This window comes from Heptranchias perlo, chromosome 7 (assembly GCF_035084215.1).
Source record: "Heptranchias perlo isolate sHepPer1 chromosome 7, sHepPer1.hap1, whole genome shotgun sequence".
Lineage (NCBI taxonomy): Eukaryota > Metazoa > Chordata > Chondrichthyes > Hexanchiformes > Hexanchidae > Heptranchias > Heptranchias perlo.
This window is the reverse complement of record NC_090331.1, coordinates 30,947,846-30,968,663: the sequence shown is the minus strand read 5'-3', so window position 1 is coordinate 30,968,663 and position 20,818 is coordinate 30,947,846. Positions and strand designations below refer to the sequence as shown.

Here is a 20,818-nt window from a genome sequence, read left to right as displayed (position 1 = left end):
TTATTAAGGTGTGAATTGAATCAAGCTTTTCTCAAAATAATTTGGATACGGATCCAATATACTCATGGGGGAAGTTTTTATTTTGTGTGCCCTTTAGAGTCTAAATCAGAATGAGAACAGATCCCACTGTGTAAAGCACCTTCAGACGTGGATCAGTACTGAATACCAATTTTATGAAAAAAGACATTTCCACATAGAAACTGGCAAGATTTTCCTTTAAAGCAAGTAAAATCCGTAAAAGCATTACAGCAAGTGAACAAAGGGATTTCCAGGCATCATCAGGCACCAGTTTGGGTTACTAGATCTGTCCCACTTCACTACACGGTGGAAGATGCCCTCGTTATCAGATGAGCTCTCCCAACTTGACACCAGTCTCCAAGTGGTAAAGGACTTTGCAGGGTGGGATTGGTTGGGATTGCCTGACTATCGCCCTGATCCAATGCCTGGTTCATTGCCAATAGGTATGTCTGATATTTCTTTTATGATTGTGTTCCTTAGAGCAAAGTTGGAATAAATTTGTTTCTACCTTGACCATTAACTGCTAAATGTTTGTTTTCCTCTTTCAATTTTAATCAGTTCATTTGTAATGATTGGCTTCTTGAAGTAAAGGTTTAAAAGAAGTTACATAGGTAATAGCTAACCAAACAAGTCATTTGAGTTTGAAGAAACACAGTAAAATTTGGTATTAGTGTTTAAAATGTCTCAACTTGAGATCCATGATTACTTGCATGTCAAATTTGTAGGTGCTCCATTTTAAAAATGGCACAACTATACATTGAAAAAAAAGTGACATAAGAGTACTATGAAGGATTAAATCTAAAAAAAATAAACAGGACAGTTGGGCAAGTAGCACAAGGTAATGCTGACAGCCAAAAATTTGGAAGGCTCAGACAATGTAGCGCTAGATATCCTTAGCGCAATCATGATCCAATGACCCAGCTTCACAAATAATCTCTTCAGAGGATCACAAAACTCTCCATGATTTCTGACAGATGGTGAATTCCCCATGCAAATGTGTTATTTTCCAGTGAGAACAAACTGCTACACCAGTTTTGCTGCAGGAGTCTGGATCCCATTGCTCAACTGTACAATATCCTGATTTTCCTGATGTGTGAAGAACCATTTTGTCTTTCCACTCTCCATTCCTTTGACCTCTGGGGAGGGAGGGAAGGTTCTCATTGCCTTATATTTGTCTCTTAAAGCCAAGATTTACAGGCTTATTAATCTTTATGGAAACGCAAACTAATCTCTGTCAGACAGCCAGGCTTCAGCTGACAATTTGCCAAATTAATTGATATTCCAATAGCTGCAACCCATTATTGAAGCATGTCTGGCCAATAGCAAACTTTTTGTGCAGAAAATCCCTTACTGTCATAATACTGTGCCTGCTCAATAGTACATTGTATATGGGAGAAATGGTTTGCCCTGGGGTGCCGAGACCAAGACCTAACCACTTTCAGGATATACTTGATGAAGGGCATAAGCCATAATTGTAGTATTTCACGTGCCTGTAGACAAGTATTCCTTCCATGACCAATCCACAGCCTGCAGCTTCACTTACAAGGAGATCTGATCAGTCATTAACCTCCAACAATGGAAGTTGTACGTGGCTTTACATAACTGGTGTACCTTTCATCCAAAACAAAATTGTAATTCAGGAAGACAGTGCTTGGAGAATGAACAAGCTGTGCTTTTGTGACCATCACACTCCTCAATTCACGTGCACATGGAAAAAGCACATTGTCCCAAATTGTACACATATTTCCAACTGAAAGTGGAGTCTGTGTTCCAGAAAAGAACACAGTTTTCTTTTGAGCAAATCTTGATCAAAAAACCTCGATGTGTGTGCAGCAACACCAAACCAGTGGCATGTTTTCCTGGGGCTGAGCAGTAATGAATTGATTGCTTGGCTATTCTGAATGCCACGACGACCGAAATAAATGGAGCAGCTCAGGGATACATGCAGCCCTCCTGTAACTGGTCATCATAGAATCAAGGAAAGGAGATCCAAAATAACAGGTCTTCATTTGCCAGCAAATTCAATAATTTAAAATCAACATATATATAAAAATAAAATCCGATATCTTTGAGACAAATCATTCTTACTTTGGGTACTGTTGGAAAAAAACGCTTATGTTTTCTCCTCATTTATGTATTAAATGTCTCAAAAAACGGTACACTACAGGTAAAGAATGATAGAGGTCTCAAGAATTTGGCCTTGCTAGCTGCTTGGAGAAATTGTACTGAGCTGCTGAGGTAGGGGAGTCTATAACGAGGGGGCATAGATTTAAGGTGAGAGGGGAGAGATACAAAAGAGTCCAGAGGGGCAATTTTTTCACTCAAAGGGTGGTGAATGTCTGGAACGAGCTGCCAGAGGCAGTAGTAGAGGCGGGTACAATTTTGTCTTTTAAAAAGCATTTGGACAGTTACATGGGTAAGATGGGTATAGAGGGATATGCCAAGTGCAGGCAATTGGGACTAGCTTAGTGGTATAAACTGGGCGACATGGACATGTTGGGCCGAAGGGCCTGTTTCCATGTTGTAAACTTCTATGATTCTATAATGTCAATTCAGAGAACCTAACATGTACTCCAACAACTATATTGGAGTGTTTTTTTTAAAAAGAACAAACATTTGAAGCGATGATCAGGACCATTGATTCGTAGATTTTACAGATAATGGAGAGAATCAGAAGATCCTCAAAACCAGGTAAAAGTAGAATAAAAATTGTATTTGACTTATTCAGTCACCATTGGGCTTAATTATAATCAGATGGATTCATGGACCCCCGATATTAGCTGTGAGGCTGGTTGGCAGCGGTGGGGGGGGGGGGGGGGGGCGATTGGGCTCGTGGCAAACCCACATGAACTTACCGTTTTCGATGCGATCGCACATTGATTGATAATGGTTAACGTTCTCTTCAGGTTTCGCACCCGTCAGCTAGCCTTATTGACAGGCTGGCTGCCATCAGGAGCTGCAATGCGAGGGGGGAGGGGGGGGTGGGAAAGAGAGAGAGCCAGATGTCATCCGGCACTGGTCAGGAAGACCGGGGGAGGAGAGGGGAAGATCTGGGGGTGGGGGGAGAAAGAGATCGGGGGAAAAGATCATGAGGGGGGGGGGGGGGGGGGGAACACATCAGGACGTTGAGGTCGGTGGGGGGGGGGGGGGGGGGGGGAAGAGATATCAGAAGGGTGAGATCAGGGGGACATCAGAGCGGGAGACATTGGACATCGAACCAGATTGCAGCTTCCTTTGAATTTATTGTTTTCACTTCATTGCATGTTTTTTTAATTTAATTTATTTAGTTTCTTTCTCCCTGATCCGGCCCTTCACGCCTGGTTTTATCAGGCATGAATCAGAAGCGGTGGGCAAGCAGCCCAGGTAAGTTAAAAATCTTTCTAATCATTTCATCTGTCACTGGTAAAGTGCCATAAGTACCTCAATGAGGTATATTTGGCTCTTTAACTGTCATCCCGGTTTCGGGTCGCCCGCGCGCACATAGGTGGGTCCCTTGGAAACTCCGAAGCCAGTGGGTTGGAGCTGGCTTCCGAACCTGAACGGGATTTGCGCGATTTTCGGAGACCCCCCGCCCCCAATGCACCCACATTTGCCTCCTAAAATCACCCCCATGGAGTGAAATCCCCAAAACTCTGGTATCTGTATAGATACAACTGTTTTGCAATTAGACTTAACTTTGGTGGTCATGATAAGAAAAAGGTGACTATAACGCACCTACCGTTTTCAACTTTAGTTTTGAATTACACAGAGAAAGCTTGTTTTCTATAAACCGTGATCAGTTAGCTGATATGCTTCTATGAAGGTTACAAAAAATGTTAACCGACTCACCTCTTCAGGGCGACTAAGTGCAGGAGTTCCCGTTAACAGGACTGCCCTGGCAGCGTTTTGCACAATAGGTACCAAAATTGTGCTTCGTGCTGCATTACGTGACTTTATGTAGTGGGACTCATCAACTATAACAACTTGGAAATTTTGATTGGAAAGAGCATCCACTAAAGTCAGTGCATCAGTCGTTAAAAGGCCATAACCCAGTATAGTAATCTTACTGGTTGGAATTCTCCTACAAGAAACAAACAAAAATAACTGAGATTACACATCATTATTAAAACATGCAAAAAGTATGGCTTTGGGACAGTACTTTTTGTACATAAATATGTTTGTATACTGTAGGCCATACGAAAATTATTTATCCAAGGGAAACTACTGTTCTGTATAATTACATTTGTTAATCCTGGTATGTATAGAAGCCTCCTCGCACAAGGCTTTCATTCTCCATTCCATCTATTCTGGAGATATGCCACTGAAAGAAGTGAACTATTTGTTTTGCAGAAAATGGTTTCTTTATTTCTTAACCGCATGAAGAAAAACAAAATGGTGCTTTAAATATTTTGCAATTTATACCATGCAATAATGATAAAATTGCTTAAAAAAAGAACGGTGAGCACAACAGCACTCACCGTTGATAGTGGCAAAATTGAGGAGCAAGTTCCGGCGTTCGCACATGCGCAGTGAATTGCGGAAATCGGAACTTGATCCTCCTGGTTCGCCGGCGACATGACAGCTTCAAATTAAAGGGATATCGCGGCTGGAATCAGTGGAAACAATGGACCAGTGCCACTGTACTCATCTGTCCAGCTGGAAAGTAAGTAATATCGCCACAAAACAGGTTCGCTTAAAAATACCAGGTCTAAACTAAGTTTTAACAGGGTGGTTAAGTCTTAGTGACTGCCAAACAACTATAAATTAACGTTTTAAAATATGGAGTCTCACTACTACTTATTTTAAGTTATTGGTCACAAAAAATTTTTTTTTTACTTTTCCCTTCTGTCTCTTATTTAATTTGATTATTTCTTACCTTCTCTATAAAACTGTTTTTACAAATGATTTTAGTGTCATACCTTTCACTTCCTGAATTTTACATTGCTGCCGACAGAAAATCTTCGCAACATGTCAAAAATGCTGCAATCTGATTGGTCGAGGAGAGAGTTAACTCCTCTCACTATTCCCAAGGGTCCTGGCTTCGCTGGAGTTAACGCTGGGCTCTTCTCTGCTTCTCAGCAGAGGGCTCAATTTCTGCCCCACCACCAAAATGGACCCCATTGGTCTCGCGGCGGACACAGAGGTATTCATCAGGAGAATGAGGCTCCGGGAATTCTTCCACAAATCCCAAGATTTCAGCAGCGGACCCAATGAGACAATCGACGATCCAGAACAGCAGACAGAGGGATCCGCGGTACAGCAACCGAAGAAGAGTCAAACTGGATTCCTCCGGAGGGTCGCTGCCCTAAGCTTGACATGGATGCTCAAGCTGTCAGGAAATGCGTCAATGCCAGATTCATCAGCTGCACTCACAAGACAGTCCAGAATGTCACCCGAGCATAACGCAACGCCATCGACGCTCTCAAGACCAACCGCAACATCGTCATCAAACCAGCGGACAAAGGAGGAGCCATCGTCATACAGAACAGAATGGACTATTGCAAAGAAGCATACCGACAACTGGGCAACCAGGAACACTACAGGTGGTTACCCGCAGATCCGACCAAAGAACACACCCACCAGCTCAACAAACTGATCAAGACCTTCGATCCAGACCTTCAAAGCATCCTACGCGCTCTCATCCCACGCACTCCCCGCGTGGGAGACTTCTACTGCCTCCCAAAGATACACAAAGCCAACACACCCGGATATCCTATCGTATCAGGCAACGGAACCCTGTGTGAGAACCTCTCTGGATACGTCGAGGGCATCCTGAAACCCATCGTACAGGGAACCCCCAGCTTCTGTCGCGACACTACAGACTTCCTACAAAAACTCAGCACCCACGGACCAGTTGAACCAGGAACACTTCTCACCACGATGGACGTCTCGGCACTCTACACCAGTATCCCCCACGATGACGGCATCGCTGCAACAGCATCAATACTCAACACCAACAACAGCCAATCTCCAGACGCCATCCTACAACTCATCCGCTTCATCCTGGATCACAATGTCTTCACCTTCGATAACCAGTTCTTTACCCAAACACACGGAACAGCCATGGGGACCAAATTAGCACCCCAATACGCCAACATTTTCATGCACAAGTTCGAGCAGGACTTCTTCACTGCACAGGACCTCCAACCAACGCTATACAACAGATACATCGACGACATTTTCTTCCTATGGACCCACGGCAAAGAATCACTGAAGAGACTACACTATAACATCAACAAGTTCCATCCCACCATCAAGCTCACCATGGACTACTCCTCAGAATCGGTTTCTTTCTTGGACACACGAATCTCCATCAAAGACAGGCACCTCAGCACGTCACTCTACCGCAAGCCCACGGACAACCTCACGATGCTCCACTTTTCCAGTTTCACCCTAACCACATCAAAGAGGCCATCCCCTATGGACAGGCCCTGTGAATACACAGGATCTGCTCAGACGAGGAGGAACGCGATGGACACCTACAGACGCTGAAAGACGCCCTCGTAAGAACGGGATATGACGCTCGACTCGTCGATCGACAGTTCCGACGGGCCACAGCGAAAAATCGCATAGACCTCCTCAGAAGACTAACACGGGACGCAACCAACAGAGTACCCTTCGTCGTCCAGTACTTCCCCGGAGCGGAGAAACTATGCCATGTTCTCCACAGCCTTCAACATGTCATCGATGACGACGAACACCTCGCTAAGGCCATCCCCACACCTCCACTACTCGCCTTCAAACAGCCACCCAACCTCAAACAGACCATCGTTCGCAGCAAATTACCCAGCTTTCAGGAGAACAGCATCCACGACACCACACAACCCTGCCACGGCAACCTCTGCAAGACATGCCAGATCATCGACACAGATACCACCATCACACGAGAGGACACCACCCACCAGGTACATGGTTCATACTCCTGTGACTCGGCCAACGTTGTCTACCTCATACGTTGTAGGAAAGGATGCCCCAGAGCATGGTACAATGGCGAGACCATGCAGACGCTGCAACAACGGATGAACGGACACCGCACAACAATCGCCAGACAGGAGGGTTCCCTCCCAGTTGGGGAACACTTCAGCAGTCAAGGACATTCAGCCACCGATCTTCGGGTAAACGTTCTCCAAGGCGGCCTTCGAGACACACGACAACGCAAAATCGTCGAGCAGAAATTGATAGCCAAGTTCCGCACCCATGAAGACGGCCTCAACCGGGATCTTGGGTTCATGTTACGCTACACGTAACCCCACCAGCGAAAAAAAAGTTATCTGTTTTTAATACAAAGGGTCATTCTCTTTCTCTTCCTTTCGGATGTTTCTCTCTCTCTCTCTGTCTTTTGTTCTGGCCGTTTGTATATTCGGTGGTCCTGTATGTAAAGTCTCTCTGTCTGAACACTTTGATTGCCTTGACAACGGGCAGTTGGAAAGATTATCTGTAATCACCAGGCATTGTTCTCTGACTATAAATGCGGTAACGTTCAAGGAATCCCACACTTCACCTGACGAAGGAGAAAGCCTCCGAAAGCTTGTGATTTTCAAATAAAACTGTTGGACTATAACCTGGTGTTGTAAGATTCCTTTCATTTGTCAACCCCAGTCCATCACTGGTATCTCCACATCATGGCCTTCCTATTAGAGGAAGTGCACCCAGTGAAGACAGCGGTAAGTTAGTGGGTTAGTATAAACCTGTGGAGCGGCGAGCGCTATTGGTTCGCTGCTCCGAGCAATTTCTGGGCCAATGGGTTGTGAAGGGCAAGGTTAAGACATTCACTGGAGATAATTCTTTACACTGAAGGTAATCAAGAGCTGGAACAAGTTGCTAGGAAGGGGGCTGAGGCCACGACACAGGACACAGCATATAGCTAAATACTATAATGGAAAGATGTTACGGTTGACATTCTGGAAGGAGATCATGAAACCCATCCTGTGAACCAAACTATAGCTCAGGAGATGTCCTTTTAACTCAATACCATTAAATAGACATAGGAACAGCAGTAGGCCACTCAGCCCCTCGAGCCTGTTCCGCCATTCAGTTAGATCATGGCTGATCTGTATCAGAGACAATTCATCCTTGGGTGTAGCGATTCTCAGTGTAAAAAATTATCTATTTTCATATGCATAGATAATTCAGGGAATCTAATTGAGGAATGTCACAAGGGACATCTAAGGCATCTAGAAAAATTTCATCCTGTAGTACACAACATCTTTTTAGCTCCTTTATTTAGTATCCTCAAGGGGAATATTGCCAATTTTTCCAACCAAAAGGGAGTTATTTGTTTTAGGATTCTTCGCAAATACTAAAGATATTATACTTCTCATTTTGAGTAAGTTATTAAATCGTTATAAAATCCAAAGTAACAGCAACGAAAATGAACATTTTAATGTATTTATTTAAAAAGTTATAAAATATTAATTCAGAAATGAACATTTAATTGGAAAATATCTTCCCAAGTGAAAACATACCGTTCAGTACTAAAATAGCCAATCTTCTCTCTGGTTAATCAAATTAGTTTAAATAAAAAATGTTTCTCATTTTTTTCCCCATAAGACTTGAATACAGTTTCAGAAGGGGCAGATCATGCTTGACCAACCACCGTGACTATTTTTGACCATGTAAGATCTTAAATGATCATTGGAAAGTTCTACAATATGTGTACCTAGACTACCAGAAAGCCTTTGATAAAATTCCACTTTAAAGGCTGTTACTCAAGCTTAATATGCTGGGTATCCAAGGTATCTTGCAGATGGATAAGGAACTGGCTGGAAGCAGTGGGTGCCAGTTAGGAAAGTTATGTAGGTCTTGAGAAATGAACTTCATGTGGTACCCCAGAGATTGCGTGCTGGAGTCCTTACGGTTTCTGATCTAGCTAAATTATCTGAATTCAGAAACTCTTCAACCTTGAAAGAGGTATATGAAAGGAGACCCTCGATGTAGATACTGTACTAAGTGGAGTAGAAATGTTTAATTCTGAGCACCATTTCAATTTAAATCATGACCCAGGATGAGAATCCCTACATGGTCAGTTTTCGGTAAAATATTAAAATGCCTACGTGGCAAAGAAGCAGAATGCAAAATGGTTAGAAAGGGTTAATTAGTTAGTAACTGAGATTGATACAAGTGGCCTGGCCCTCCTGCTGGGCCATATGTTTGCGTAGTCAGCAGGCCTGCATTGTCTTATCAATGATAGGTCTTTGATGTGAGTCAAGGACTGGTCTGAATGTCTCCATGTTTATGGCAGATCAATATAGGTAACGAGCTTAGCCAAAGTTGAAAGACATTCCAGGTTGGGAGATAAGGAACAGAAGGAACAGGGAAGAACATTCCAAGTTGGAAGATGAGGAAGTTATCCCCTTTGATGTCTAACAGCAGCATGATCAGCACATGGACGATTTATGATTGGCCGGAAATAATGTAACCTCGCATGGCAACCTGTGCCCGGCTTATGATTGGTGTTGACCCTCGTTAAGTATGTTCCAACCCTATTGATTTGTATAAAAACGTGTGGATTTCTGTATGTTGTTGTTCTTGCTCTGCCAGCATAGAGGGACTCTATCAGGAGTCCAAATCAATGCTGCAGACTAAGAACCCTGCTATTAAAGATGTGTTGAATTTTAAAATGTATTCGACTTCAGTTATTACTGAACCAGACTGAGGGGAAAGAATCCGGATCGTCAAGGACAGGAGTGTACACTGGTAAAAGGCAATTTCAAGACTGATGTCAGGAAGCACTTTGTCACACCTGGAATGGTCTTCCAATGTAGGGTAGTGGAGGTAAAACCTCTTCAAAAGGCAGTTGTACGGAGTGAAGAGGGAGGGATTGCAAATTTCTATAGAAGAATAAGCTAGAGAAGCTGAACAGCTTCCCTCATCTGTACTTACCTTTGTGAATGGTGTTGTTTTCCTCCAACAAGCTCTAGTCAAAAAGTAGTATATTTTCACATCTCCACATTGTTCCAATTGTGATTTTATTATCAACGTACCTCTAAATAAAAACCATTTAAGCATAATTATGTGCAAGGCCTACTTTGAAAAGATAATTATCATGTTGAGAAGAAAGAGATGGGAAGCTAATAGTTGGGTCTTGGCCAACATTCAGTATATATCAGGCTTTTGAAACCTAGCTTATAAAACCTTGGGGTGTTCACGTTTTGGTAATCTTCCAGTCATGTCTCTCCTTATCCATATATACTGCTTCTCTGAATTCTGATGAGGATCTTTATTTTATTCATTTTGTATACATGTAACTTTGTGCATATTTTTGTGACCTATACACAACATTTACAGTGGGTACTTCTTGAATAAACTACCAGCTCCAGGATAAGATGAAATTGCTAACTATAATAGTTTTTTGGTATTAACTTCTTTCATTATCAGTGTAAACTCTGCTCGATAGGTAGGCCTTGAGGGGAAAGTCAAAACATCCACAAATCAAGTGGCTTTTCATTTTTATTTCCATAAGGTTTGAAAAAAAAATTACCATGATGATTGCAGAGATTAATTTTGATAGTAAAGAAATATTGCCACATTTTGGATACGTCCAAGTCTTGACTGGCACAATTTATGCAGTTAAGAATAAAAGCGAGCAGATTGCGAGCCCCTGCAGTTTTGAGTTGAAAAATATGCAGCACAACTGACAAGATGAGCTAGTGTCATTTATCAAGCATGATGGAATCATTTCATTACATAGAATGTACAGCACAGAACAGGCCATTTGGCCCAACAGGTCCATGCCAGTGTTTATGCTCCACACAAGCCTCCTCCCTCTCTACTTCATCTAACCCGGTCAGCATATTCTTCTATTCCTTTCTCCCTCGTGTGTTTATCTAGCTTTCCCTGAAACGCATCTCTGCTAGTTGCCTCAACTACTTCCTTGTGGTAGCAAGTTCCATATTCCAACCACTCTCTGGGTAAAGAAGTTTCTCCTGAATTCCCTATTGGATTTGTTAGTGACTATTTGATATTTATGGTCTCTAGTTTTGGTCTCTCCTACAAGTGGAAACATCTTCTCTACGTCTACCCTATCAAACCCTTTCATAATCATAAAGGCCTCTATCAGGTCACCCCTCAATCTTCTTTTCCAGAGCCCCAATCTGCTCAATCTTTCCTGATAGGTATAACCTCTCAGTTCTGATATCATCCTAGTAAATCTTTTTTGCATCTTCACCAGTGTGTATATATCCTTTTTATAATATGGAGACCAGAACTGTGCACAGAACTTCGAATGTGGTCTAACCAAGGTTCTATACACGCTTAACATAACTTCCCTGCTTTTCAATTTTCTCCCTCCAGAAACAAACCCCAGTGCTTGTTTTTTTTTAAAAAAATGGCCTTATTAACCTGTGTCACTACTTTTAGTGATTTGTGTATCTGTGCCCATAGATCCCTCCACTCTTCTATCTCATTTAGACTCTTATTATCCAAGCAGTATGCGGCCCCCTTATTCTTCCTACCGAAATGTAATACCTCACACTTATCTATATTGAAATTAATTTGGCAATTACATGCCCATTCCGCATGTTTATTTATGTCTTCCTGTTTTTGTCGCAATCCTCCTCAGTATTAACTATACCCCAATTTGGTGTCGTCCACAAATTTTGAAATTGTACTTCCGATTCCCGAGTCCAAGTAATTTATGTGAATGGTGAACAACAGGGGTCCCAGCACCGATCCTCGTGGAACACCACTTCCCACCTTTTACCGGTGTGAGTAACTACCTTTAAGCCCTACTCTCTCTTTTCTGTTTTGTAGCCAGCTTGCTATCCATTCTGCTACTTGTCTCCTGACTCCATATGCTCTGACCTCAGGAAAGTTTATATAAGCTGTGAAAAGATGTTTGTTTTCATGATAAGGTGACTCATTCTTCAAAAAGGGTCCAGCACTGGGGGGAGAGAAGTACTTGGTGTAAAATATTCACACCAGAAAGACAAGAAGGGAAAATAGTATCTTATTTATCTCCTGCCTGAAACAATATATTTTAGTGGCAGTACTAAAATTTTTACTTTGGTTTGAATGCCAGATCAGCATTCAGAAGTTGGCAGGGTGCCAAACCTGCTAGGTAAATGATAGCTATGCAGTGATGATCCTGCATTTCAGTGTCTTTTATTCTGCTCGGGAAGACCAATGTGGTGACCTACTCCTGCTCCTATTTCTTATGTTCTTATAATTTAGATTTGAGGTTGGGATCAGATCAGCCATGATCTTATTAAATGGCGGAGCAGGCTCGAAGGGCCGATTGGCCTACTCCTGCTCCTATTTCTTATGTTCTTATGATCTCTCGAGGTTGCTTTTGATGCTGTCAGCCTTATAGCTTAAGAAAAATGCTCTGCACAAAATGCTTTTGGCTTGCATAAAATGAGTTCCAACTCTCCCTGCTGACTTTTACATTGCAGGGGATAAGACAAGGAGATGAATTCCACCATGATCAATTTAACCCAAGGTTCTTGTCCATGTTCAAACACTTCACTCATCACCACCTCAAGATCCGTCTTGCTTTTTGCCCCCAGCACCTCCCTCAATAAAACCTTTCCCTCAGTCTCAGCAACAAGTGGCACCAACATTTCAACTTCCACTTGAACTCAATCTTAGCACCTCCACTAATGTCCCTCTTCACCTCTCCCCAACCTCCACATTGATTCCCTCACATACACACCATTTGACCTGTCAACATACATGAACTTGAGACCTCAGAGGTCTCCCAACAACAGAGCTCTCTCTGATCACTTCCTTATTTTTCTTCTGCAAAACTCTCTGCTCTTCAAACCTCTCTATTCTCACTTTCTGCCTTGCAAGAAGCTAACCATTCCCCAATTTCCACACAAGCACCCTCTTAAAAGACAACTTTCCCCTGCTTTGGCTTACTACCCTTAATTACACTGACACTTCTGTTGATCAACTCCACAACTTCCACCTTTGATGCCCTTGTCCCCATCAGATCCCAGATGGTCTCCCAACCTTACTGTTGTTCACCACCTCCACAGCCTCGAATCTGCAGGCCATAAGCTTGAGGGTACATAATGATTGATCAACCTGATTGTCCACTGCCAGTTTTGGCTCGACTTTCTCAAGCTGTATCTTCACTCCTTTTCCACAGTCAAATCATCATTACCCTATTATCTTAGGCAGCAGGAACAAATCAAAACTCCTCTTCTCTACCATTAACACTCTCCTCTAACCTTGCTTCAGTTTACCTTCCATCCTCACTTCAGACAGTAAATGCAAGGAACCCGTGGACTATTTAAGTGTCCAAAATTGTAGCAAATTGCAGTTGTTTCTGCCTCCCCAAACTCATCCCTTCTTCTGTTGCTCAATTCTGACCCTTCCCTTTCTTTCCAACACTTATCGTCAAATTCATCTCAGTCATGAACCTGCTACATGCTCCCTCAATGTTCTCAAATTCCAGCTCCTGAACACCCAACTTGTCCACCTTAGCCTCATTAACTTGTCCCGACCTCCTTTAAAAGAGTTATTATTGCACCCTTTTCCTCGAAAAATCCATCTCAAATCCTCCAATTTCTCCAATCAGCACCATGGTCTCCAAACTTCCATTTGTAATTACCCGCCACCTTGTCCTTTTTATGACCATCCAGACCAGTTTCCACCCCACCTACAGCACTGAGATTGCAGTGGTCAAAGTGACTTGTATGTGTGTCTCATCACCTCTCCTGATCCTGTCCATAATCTTTGACAGTCAACCACTCTATCTGCCTCCTCCAATATTTTAGCTCTGCATGCCACTGCTCTCTCCATTTCACTCAAACTGGTCACAATAAAGACATTACATCTTCTCCAATTTTTTCTTCTGCTGCGCCCACACAGTCACTCCAAGTGTACCTCAGGCCTCCATCCCCTCCTTTTCATCTTTATATGCTACTATTCAGTGATCTTCAGGAAGTATGGGGCCAGCTTCCCATGTATATGGACAATAGCCAGCTTTACCCTCTGCCTCCTCCATCAGTTCCAAGACCATTGCTATACTCACCAACAAAGTACACTGTTCAACATTTAAGACCAGCAAAACCAAATCCATCCTCTTCAGTTGTCACCAGCACCTATGTGCCTCTAGCCTGACTGCCATCGGGAGGTGCAAAATGTTGGCATACTGCTAGCCCTTTAGCTGAACTTCCTTCCGAACATTCAATCTGTCACAAAAACCATATTGTTCCAAAAACATATCCTGCCTCTGCCCCGACATCTCCTTCACCACTACTGAATTAGCCAAAACTTTTATCCCCACAAAATTTGACTTCTTCACTGCCACCCCAGCTAGCCTCCACACACTACAACTCATTCAGAACACTAAGGCTCACATCCTCAACTGCACAAAGTTCTGCTTTCCTATCACTTCCATTTTTGCCAAGGTCCACTGGTTCCCATGCCAGAGAGAGTTCTCTAAGATCTAGGAACATAGGAACAGGAGTAGGCAATTTAGCCCCTTAAGCCTGTTCCGCCATTCAATGAGATCATGGCTGATCTGTGACCTAACTCCATATACCCGCCTTAGCCCCATATCCCTTAATACCTTTGATTAACAAAAATCTAGCAATCTCAGATTTAAAATTAACAATTGAGCTAGCATCAACTGCCGTTTGTGGAAGAGAGTTCCAAACTTGTACCACCCTTTGCGAGTAGAAGTTTTTCCTAACTTCACTCCTGAAAGTCCTGGCGCTAATTTTTAGGCTATGTCCCCGAGTCCTAGACTCCCCAACTAGCAGAAATACTTTCTCTCAATCTACCTTACCAGTTCCTTTTAATATCTTGAAAACTTTGATCAAATCACCCTTTAATATTCTAAATTCCAGAGAATACAACCCTAGTTTGTGCAATCTTTCCTTGCAATTTAAACTTTGGGGTCTAGGTATCATTCTAGTAAATCTACACTGCACTCCTTCCAAGGCCAATATATCCTTCCTAAGGTGTGGGGCCCAGAACTGAGCACAGTACTTCAGGTGTGGCCTAACCAGGGCTTTGTATAGCTGTAGCATAACATTTACCCCCTTGTATTCTAGTCCTCTAGATATAAAGGCCAGCATTCCATTAGCCTTTTTGATTATTTTCTGTACCTGTCCATGACATTTTAATGATCTTTGTACATGGACCCCTAAGTCTCTTTGGACCTCCACTGTTTCAAGATTTTCACCATTGAGAAAGTACTCTGATCTATCCTTTTCAGGTCCAGTGGATGACCTCACACATGCCTACATTGAAATCAGTTTGCCACAGTTTTGCCCATTCACTTAATCTATTAATATCTCACCGTATTTTTATGCTTCCATCTACATTGGTTACAATGCTACCTATCTTTGTGTCATCAGCAAACTTGGATATGTGGCTCTCTATCCCGCCATCTAAGTCATTAATAAATACAGTGAATAGTTGAGGCCCCAAAACAGATCCTTGTGGGAAACCACTAGACACATTCTGCCAATTTGAGTACCTGCCCATTATCCCTACTCTCTGCCTCCAGCTGCTTAGCCAATTTCCTAACCAGGTCAATAATTTGCCCTCAATTCCATGAGCTTCAACTGTAGCTCTTATGGGGGCCTTTATCGAATGTCTTCTGGAAGTCCATAAAATCAACATCCATAGACATTCCCCTGTCCACTACATTAGTCACCTCTTCAAAAAAAATTCAATCAGGTTCATCAGAAATGAACTACCCTTTACAAATCCATGCTGGCTCCTTCTGATCAGCTGAAAATTTTTAAGGTGTTCAGTCACTCTATCCTTAATTATAGACTCTAGTAATTTCCCAACAGATGTTAAGCTAACTGGTCTATAATTCCTTGGTTTCTCTCTCTCGCCTTTTTTAAATAGCGGAGTGACATATGCAATTTTCCAATCTAAAGGAATGGTTCCTGAATCGAGAGAACTTTGGAAGATTATAGTTCGAGCATCTGCAATGTTCTCATCTACTTCCTTTAAAACTCTGGGGTGGAAACCATCCGGTGCTGGGGATTTGTCACCCTTTAGTGCCACTATTTCTTTTTTCCCTCGGTCATCACTTTCAAATCCCTCCCTGGACTCACTATGCTCTGCATCAGTAATCGCTTCTGGCTGATCCTTGCATGCACCCTCCGCATCTCCAATAATGGCTTACTCTTGTCTTCTATTCCATTATTGATTGCTCTTTCAACCACTATACTCCCACCCTTTGGATTTCTTTCCCCTAATCTCTTAACCTTGCCATCACCTTCTGTTTTCAAAAGCCTCTCAAAACCCTTTCTCTTCAACTCCATCCCATCACCCCACCTCCACCGCCCTGTCCCCCCCCCCCCCACCCCCAACCGAACAACATTGTTCCCTTTTATCTCCTGCTTGGTGTCTATTCTTTCCCTCTGACATGTAAAGCATTCAGGCATCTCTTTGTATATGAACAATGCCATGCAAAAGCAAGTTTTTTGCTTTTATATGTAAAAAATGTAGTTGCCTGGATTACAAATTCCTCTTGGTTCTATCCAAATACAAAGCTAAAACTCTATGCAAATCAACAAAGTGATACATCCAAGGCAAGAAATGAGGTGCAGACAAAACATGGCACAGTGGTTTCCTGATACAAGTGGGCTAGTTGCACTGATGTAATCTTGTTATTAAAGGACATGTTTGCATTAATAAAGCTGATATCTCTAAGTAAGATCTAATCAGGATATGATTGAATCATATTCATTGAGAAAATTTAATTTTTTCACAAGCTCACCCGACGTCACTTTTAGTCTCGATTAGATTGATGTCATCAGGACTCAATTCAGTGATCCATTTTTCTATCTCTTCTATCCAAGGGTACTTGAGAGATGATGGGACCACGATCAGCAGGGGCCAATCCTTTTTATACAAGTAGGCGACAGCAATTGCTTGAATAGTTTTTCCAAGGCCCATCTATAAAAGAAAAATGTGAATATCCCTAATTATTCTGAACAATTTAGATTTTTCATATGTAGGCAAATATGTAGACTAATTTCTGAGAAGTGCAAAAACAATAGAGCAGTAATGGTAGGGGATTTCAACTACCCTAATATTAACTTGGATACAATCAGTGTAAAAGGTATAGAGGGCGCAGAATTCTTCAATTGCATTCAGGAGAACTTTTTTTTAAGCCAGTAAGTAGCAAGTTCAACAAGGGGGGGGCAGTTCTGGATTTGGTTTTAGGGAACGAAGCTGGGCAGGTGGAAGGGGTATCAGTGGGAGAGCATTTTGGTGGTCGTGATCATAATTCAGTTAGATTTAGCATAGTTATGGAAAAGGACAAAGATAGGACAGAAGTAAAAGTTCCAAATTGGGGAAAGGCCAATTTTACTAAGCTGAGAAGTGATTTAGCAAAAGTGGACTGGAAACAGCTACTTCAAGATAAACCAGTGTCAGAGCAGTGGGAGGCATTCAAGGGGGAGATTCAAGGGGTTCAGAGTGAACATGTTCCCGCAAAGAAAAAGGGTGGGACTGCCAATTCTAGAGCCCCCTGGATGTCAAGCAGCATACAGGGTAAGATAAGGCAAAAAAGGGAAGCTTATGTCAGACACTGAGAGCTCAATACTGCAGAAAGCCTAGAGGAGTATAGAAAGTGCAGGGGTGAAATTAAAAAGGAAATTAGGAAAGCAAAGAGAGGGCATAAAAAATTACTGGCAAGTAAAATTAAGGAAAACCCAAAAATGTTTTAAAAAAACATAAAGAGCAAGAGGATAACTAAGGAAAGAGTAGGGCCTATTAGAGTCCGAAACCTATCTGTGGAAGCGTAAGATATGGGTATGGTTCTTAATGAATGCTTTGCATCTGCCTTCACAAAAGAAGGGGACGTCGCAGAGATTGTAGTTAAGGAGGAGCAGTATGAAATATTGGATGGGATAAACATAGTGAGAGAGGAAGTATTAAGGAGTTTAGCAACTTTGAAAGTAGATAAATCGCCAGGCCCGGATGAAATTTATCCGAGGATATTAAGAGAAGCAAGGGAGGAAATAGCGGAGGCTCTGACCATCATTTTCCAATCCTCCCTGGATACAGGCATGGTGACGGGGGATTGGAGGACTGCTAACATCGTACCGTTGTTTAAAAAGGGACAAAAGGATGGACCTAGTAATTACAGGCCAGTCAGTCTAACCTCGGTGGTGGGCAAATTATTGGAATCAATTCTGAGAGACGGTAGAAACCATCATTTAGAAAGGCAGTGATTAATCAAGGACAGTCAACATGAATTTGTTACGGGAAGGTCATGTCTGACTAGCTTGATTGAATTTTTTGAGGAGGTAACAAGGAGGGCCGATGAGAGTAGTATGTTTGATGTAGTCTTTATGGATATTAGCAAGGCTTTTGACAAGATCCCACATGGCAGGCTGATGAAAAAAGCCCTTGGGATCCAAGGGAATGTAGCAAATTGGATCCAAAATTGGCTCAGTGGCAGGAAGCAAAGGGTAATGGTTGTCGGGTGTTTTTGTGACTGGAAGACGGTTTCCAGTGTGGTTCCGCAGGGCTCAGTACTAGGTCCCTTGCTTTTTGTGATATATATTAATGATTTAGACTTAAATGTAGGGGGCATGATTAAGAAGTTTGCAGATGATACAGAAATTGGCCGTGTGGTTGACAGTGAGGAGGAAAGCTGTAGACTGCAGGAAGATATCAATGATGTGGAGATGCCAGTGATGGACTGGGGTTGACAAATGTAAGGAATCTTACAACACCAGGTTATAGTCCAACTGTTTTATTTGAAAATCACAAGCTTTCGGAGGCTTTCTCCTTCGTCAGGTAGGCTTGGGAATCGGATTCCATGGAAGGTTGCCGCATTTATAGTCAGAGAACAATACCTGGTGATTACAGATAATCTTTCCAACTGCCCGTTGTCAAGGCAATCAAAGTGTTCAGACAGAGAGATGCACTGGTCAGGTGGGCAGAAAAGTGGCAAATGGAATTCACTCCAGAGAAGTGTGAGGTAATGCATTTGGGAAGGTCAAATAAGGCAAGGGAATACACAATAAATGGGAGGATACTGAGAGATGTAGAGAAAGAGAGGGACCTTAGAGTGCATGTCCACAGATCCCTGAAGGTAGGACAGGTAGATAAGGTGGTTAAGAAGGCATATGGTATACTATTCTTTATTAGCTGAGGCATAGGCTATAAGAGCAGGGGGGTTATGCTAGAACTGTATAAAACACTAGTCAGGCCACAGCTTGAGTACTGCATATAGTTCTGGTCACCACATTACAGGAAAGATGTGATTGCACGAGAGAGGGTACAGAGAAGATTTATGAATATGTTGCCAGAACTGGAGAATTTTAGCTATGAGGAAAGATTGGATAGGCTGGGGTTGTTTTCTTTGGAACAGAGAAGATTAATTGAGGTGTATGAAATTATGAGGGGCCTAGATAGAGTGGACAGGAAGGACCTATTTCCCTTAGCAGAGGGGTCAGTGACCAGGAGTCATAGATTTAAAGTGATTGGTAGAAGGATCAGAAAGGAACTGAAGAATTTTTTTTTTCACCCAGAGGGTGGTGGGGGTCTGGAACTCACTGCCTGAAAGGGTGGTAGAGGCAGAAACCCTCATCGCATTTAAGAAGTACTTGGATATGCATTTGAAGTGCCATAACCTACAAGAGCTGAGCGAGATCGGAGGCGGATAAAGGAGGGCCCGAGAGCGGGAGAGCTGAGCTGAGCTGAGCGAGATCGGAGGGGGATAAAGGAGGGCCCGAGAGTGGGAGAGCTGAGCTGAGCTGAGCGAGATCGGAGGGGGATAAAGGAGGGCCCGAGAGCGGGAGAGCTGAGCTGAGCTGAGCGAGATCGGAGGGGGATAAAGGAGGGCCCGAGAGCGGGAGAGCTGAGCGAGATCGGAGGGGGATAAAGGAGGGCCCGAGAGCGGGAGAGCTGAGCTGAGCTGAGCGAGATCGGAGGGGGATAAAGGAGGGCCCGAGAGCGGGAGAGCTGAGCTGAGCGAGATCGGAGGGGGATAAAGGAGGGCCCGAGAGCGGGAGTGCTGAGCTGAGCGAGATCGGAGGCGGATAAAGGAGGGCCCGAGAGCGGGAGAGCTGAGCTGAGCGAGATCGGAGGGGGATAAAGGAGGGCCCGAGAGCGGGAGAGCTGAGCTGAGCGAGATCGGAGGGGGATAAAGGAGGGCCCGAGAGCGGGAGTGCTGAGCTGAGCGAGATCGGAGGGGGATAAAGGAGGGGCCCGAGAGTGGGAGAGCTGAGCTGAGCGAGATCGGAGGGGGATAAAGGAGGGCCCGAGAGCGGGAGAGCTGAGCTGAGCGAGATCGGAGGGGGATAAAGGAGGGGCCCGAGAGTGGGAGAGCTGAGCTGAGCGAGATCGGAGGGGGATAAAGGAGGGCCCGAGAGCGGGAGAGCTGAGCTGAGCGAGATCGGAGGGGGATAAAGGAGGGCCCGAGAGCGGGAGAGCTGAGCTGAGCGAGATCGGAGGGGGATAAAGGAGGGCCCGAGAGCGGGAGAGCTGAGCTGAGCGAGATCGGAGGGGGATAAAGGAGGGCCCGAGAGCGGGAGAGCTGAGCTGAGCGAGATCGGAGGGGGATAAAGGAGGGCCCGAGAGCGGGAGAGCTGAGCTGAGCGAGATCGGAGGGGGATAAAGGAGGGCCCGAGAGCGGGAGTGCTGAGCTGAGCGAGATCGGAGGGGGATAAAGGAGGGCCCGAGAGCGGGAGAGCTGAGCTGAGCTGAGCGAGATCGGAGGGGGATAAAGGAGGGCCCGAGAGCGGGAGAGCTGAGCTGAGCGAGATCGGAGGGGGATAAAGGAGGGCCCGAGAGCGGGAGAGCTGAGCTGAGCGAGATCGGAGGGGGATAAAGGAGGGCCCGAGAGCGGGAGAGCTGAGCTGAGCGAGATCGGAGGGGGATAAAG

General features: G+C 43.8%; 1 protein-coding gene across 8 annotated transcripts in view; it reads right to left on the bottom strand.

The window, feature by feature from the left end:
- The window catches only part of zranb3 (zinc finger, RAN-binding domain containing 3), a 128,593-nt gene that overhangs the window by 74,917 nt on the left and 32,858 nt on the right, over positions 1-20,818 (bottom strand). For all 8 annotated transcript variants that reach the window (XM_067987225.1, XM_067987224.1, XM_067987222.1 and 5 more), the window contains 2 exons: positions 16,694-16,872; positions 3,847-4,078 (listed from right to left, as the gene is read on the bottom strand). In XM_067987225.1, coding sequence (XP_067843326.1) covers positions 3,847-4,078; positions 16,694-16,872 — 411 coding nt within the window. The remainder of the gene's footprint in view (positions 1-3,846; positions 4,079-16,693; positions 16,873-20,818) is intronic.